The sequence below is a fragment of the Charadrius vociferus genome, unplaced genomic scaffold, assembly GCF_000708025.1.
Source record: "Charadrius vociferus isolate BGI_N301 unplaced genomic scaffold, ASM70802v2 scaffold27, whole genome shotgun sequence".
Lineage (NCBI taxonomy): Eukaryota > Metazoa > Chordata > Aves > Charadriiformes > Charadriidae > Charadrius > Charadrius vociferus.
Window position 1 is genome coordinate 132,309 of NW_009649173.1, and position 935 is coordinate 133,243.

At 66.6% G+C, this 935-nt stretch overlaps 1 protein-coding gene across 1 annotated transcript in view; it reads left to right on the forward strand.

Annotated features, from left to right (window-relative positions):
* MYO15A (myosin XVA) overlaps window positions 1-935 on the forward strand; it is a 37,400-nt gene that overhangs the window by 6,673 nt on the left and 29,792 nt on the right. The window contains 4 exon segments of the mRNA XM_009888546.1: window positions 3-86; window positions 374-427; window positions 613-690; window positions 780-899. Of these exon segments, the coding sequence (XP_009886848.1) occupies window positions 3-86; window positions 374-427; window positions 613-690; window positions 780-899 (336 nt within the window).

A 935-nucleotide genomic window follows, 5' to 3' on the forward strand; every position in this document is an offset into this window, starting at 1 on the left:
AGGCAGCGGTCCGGCGCATGAGGCACACGCTCATCAAGTTCAGGTCGCTGGTGCACATCTATGTGAACCGTCGGCGGTACCTCAAGGTGAGGTGGGGGCTGGCACATCCCAGGGGGCTCCCAAGCACCTGCTCCCACCCTGCTGCATGCTTGGTGGTGGGTCTGGGGAGGGTACAGCGGCACCCCCAGATCCTGAGCCCCCCAAGATCCCATCTCCACCACCTCCTCCATGCCCTGTGGGGTGCGGGCAGTGCCTCTTTGGGGAGAAAGCCTGGTGATGCTGGCGGGGGGGTGATGGCACCCCAGGGGAGTCCTGCTGCCTCTGGGTACCCCTCCATGCTGGCAGGGGCTGAGCGCAGCTGCTCTACTTGCAGAGAAAGGAGGATGCCCGCCGGCGGGCGGAGGAGGAGAGGGAGAGGATGAAGCAGGTAACGGGGTGCGGGTGTGTGGCACTGGGGGGAGCATGCATGTGTGAAGCCCATGCAACCCATGTTGCTGTGCCCTCGTCCCTGCCATGTGCTCGCCTGTCCCCATGCTGCTGGCCAGGGCACCCATGGGTGCTGGGGCAGGGAGCAGCGTGGCGAGTGGGCGCATCCCTGTGCTGCGCCGGCAGGAGCTGACGAGGAGGGAGGTGGTAGACGTCACCCATCTGGAGATCCCGGCAGAGCTGATGGGGCTGCTGGAAGCTGCCGCAGGGGAGCAGCGGCACCATTCCCAGCCCCTTGTCCCCATCCCCGTGGCCATGCCATAGCTTCCCACTGTGCCATAGCCTCCCGGGAGGTGAACGCCGGCTGTGTGGTCCTGGTGCCACCACCGGTGCTGCAGCCCGACTCCAAGCTCACCCTCCCGCTTGACATCAATGACTACCCCATGGCCAAGTACGTGCGGGGCCACTTCCAGGTAAGGTGGGCGCCGCAGCCCAGTGGCGGGGGGGGG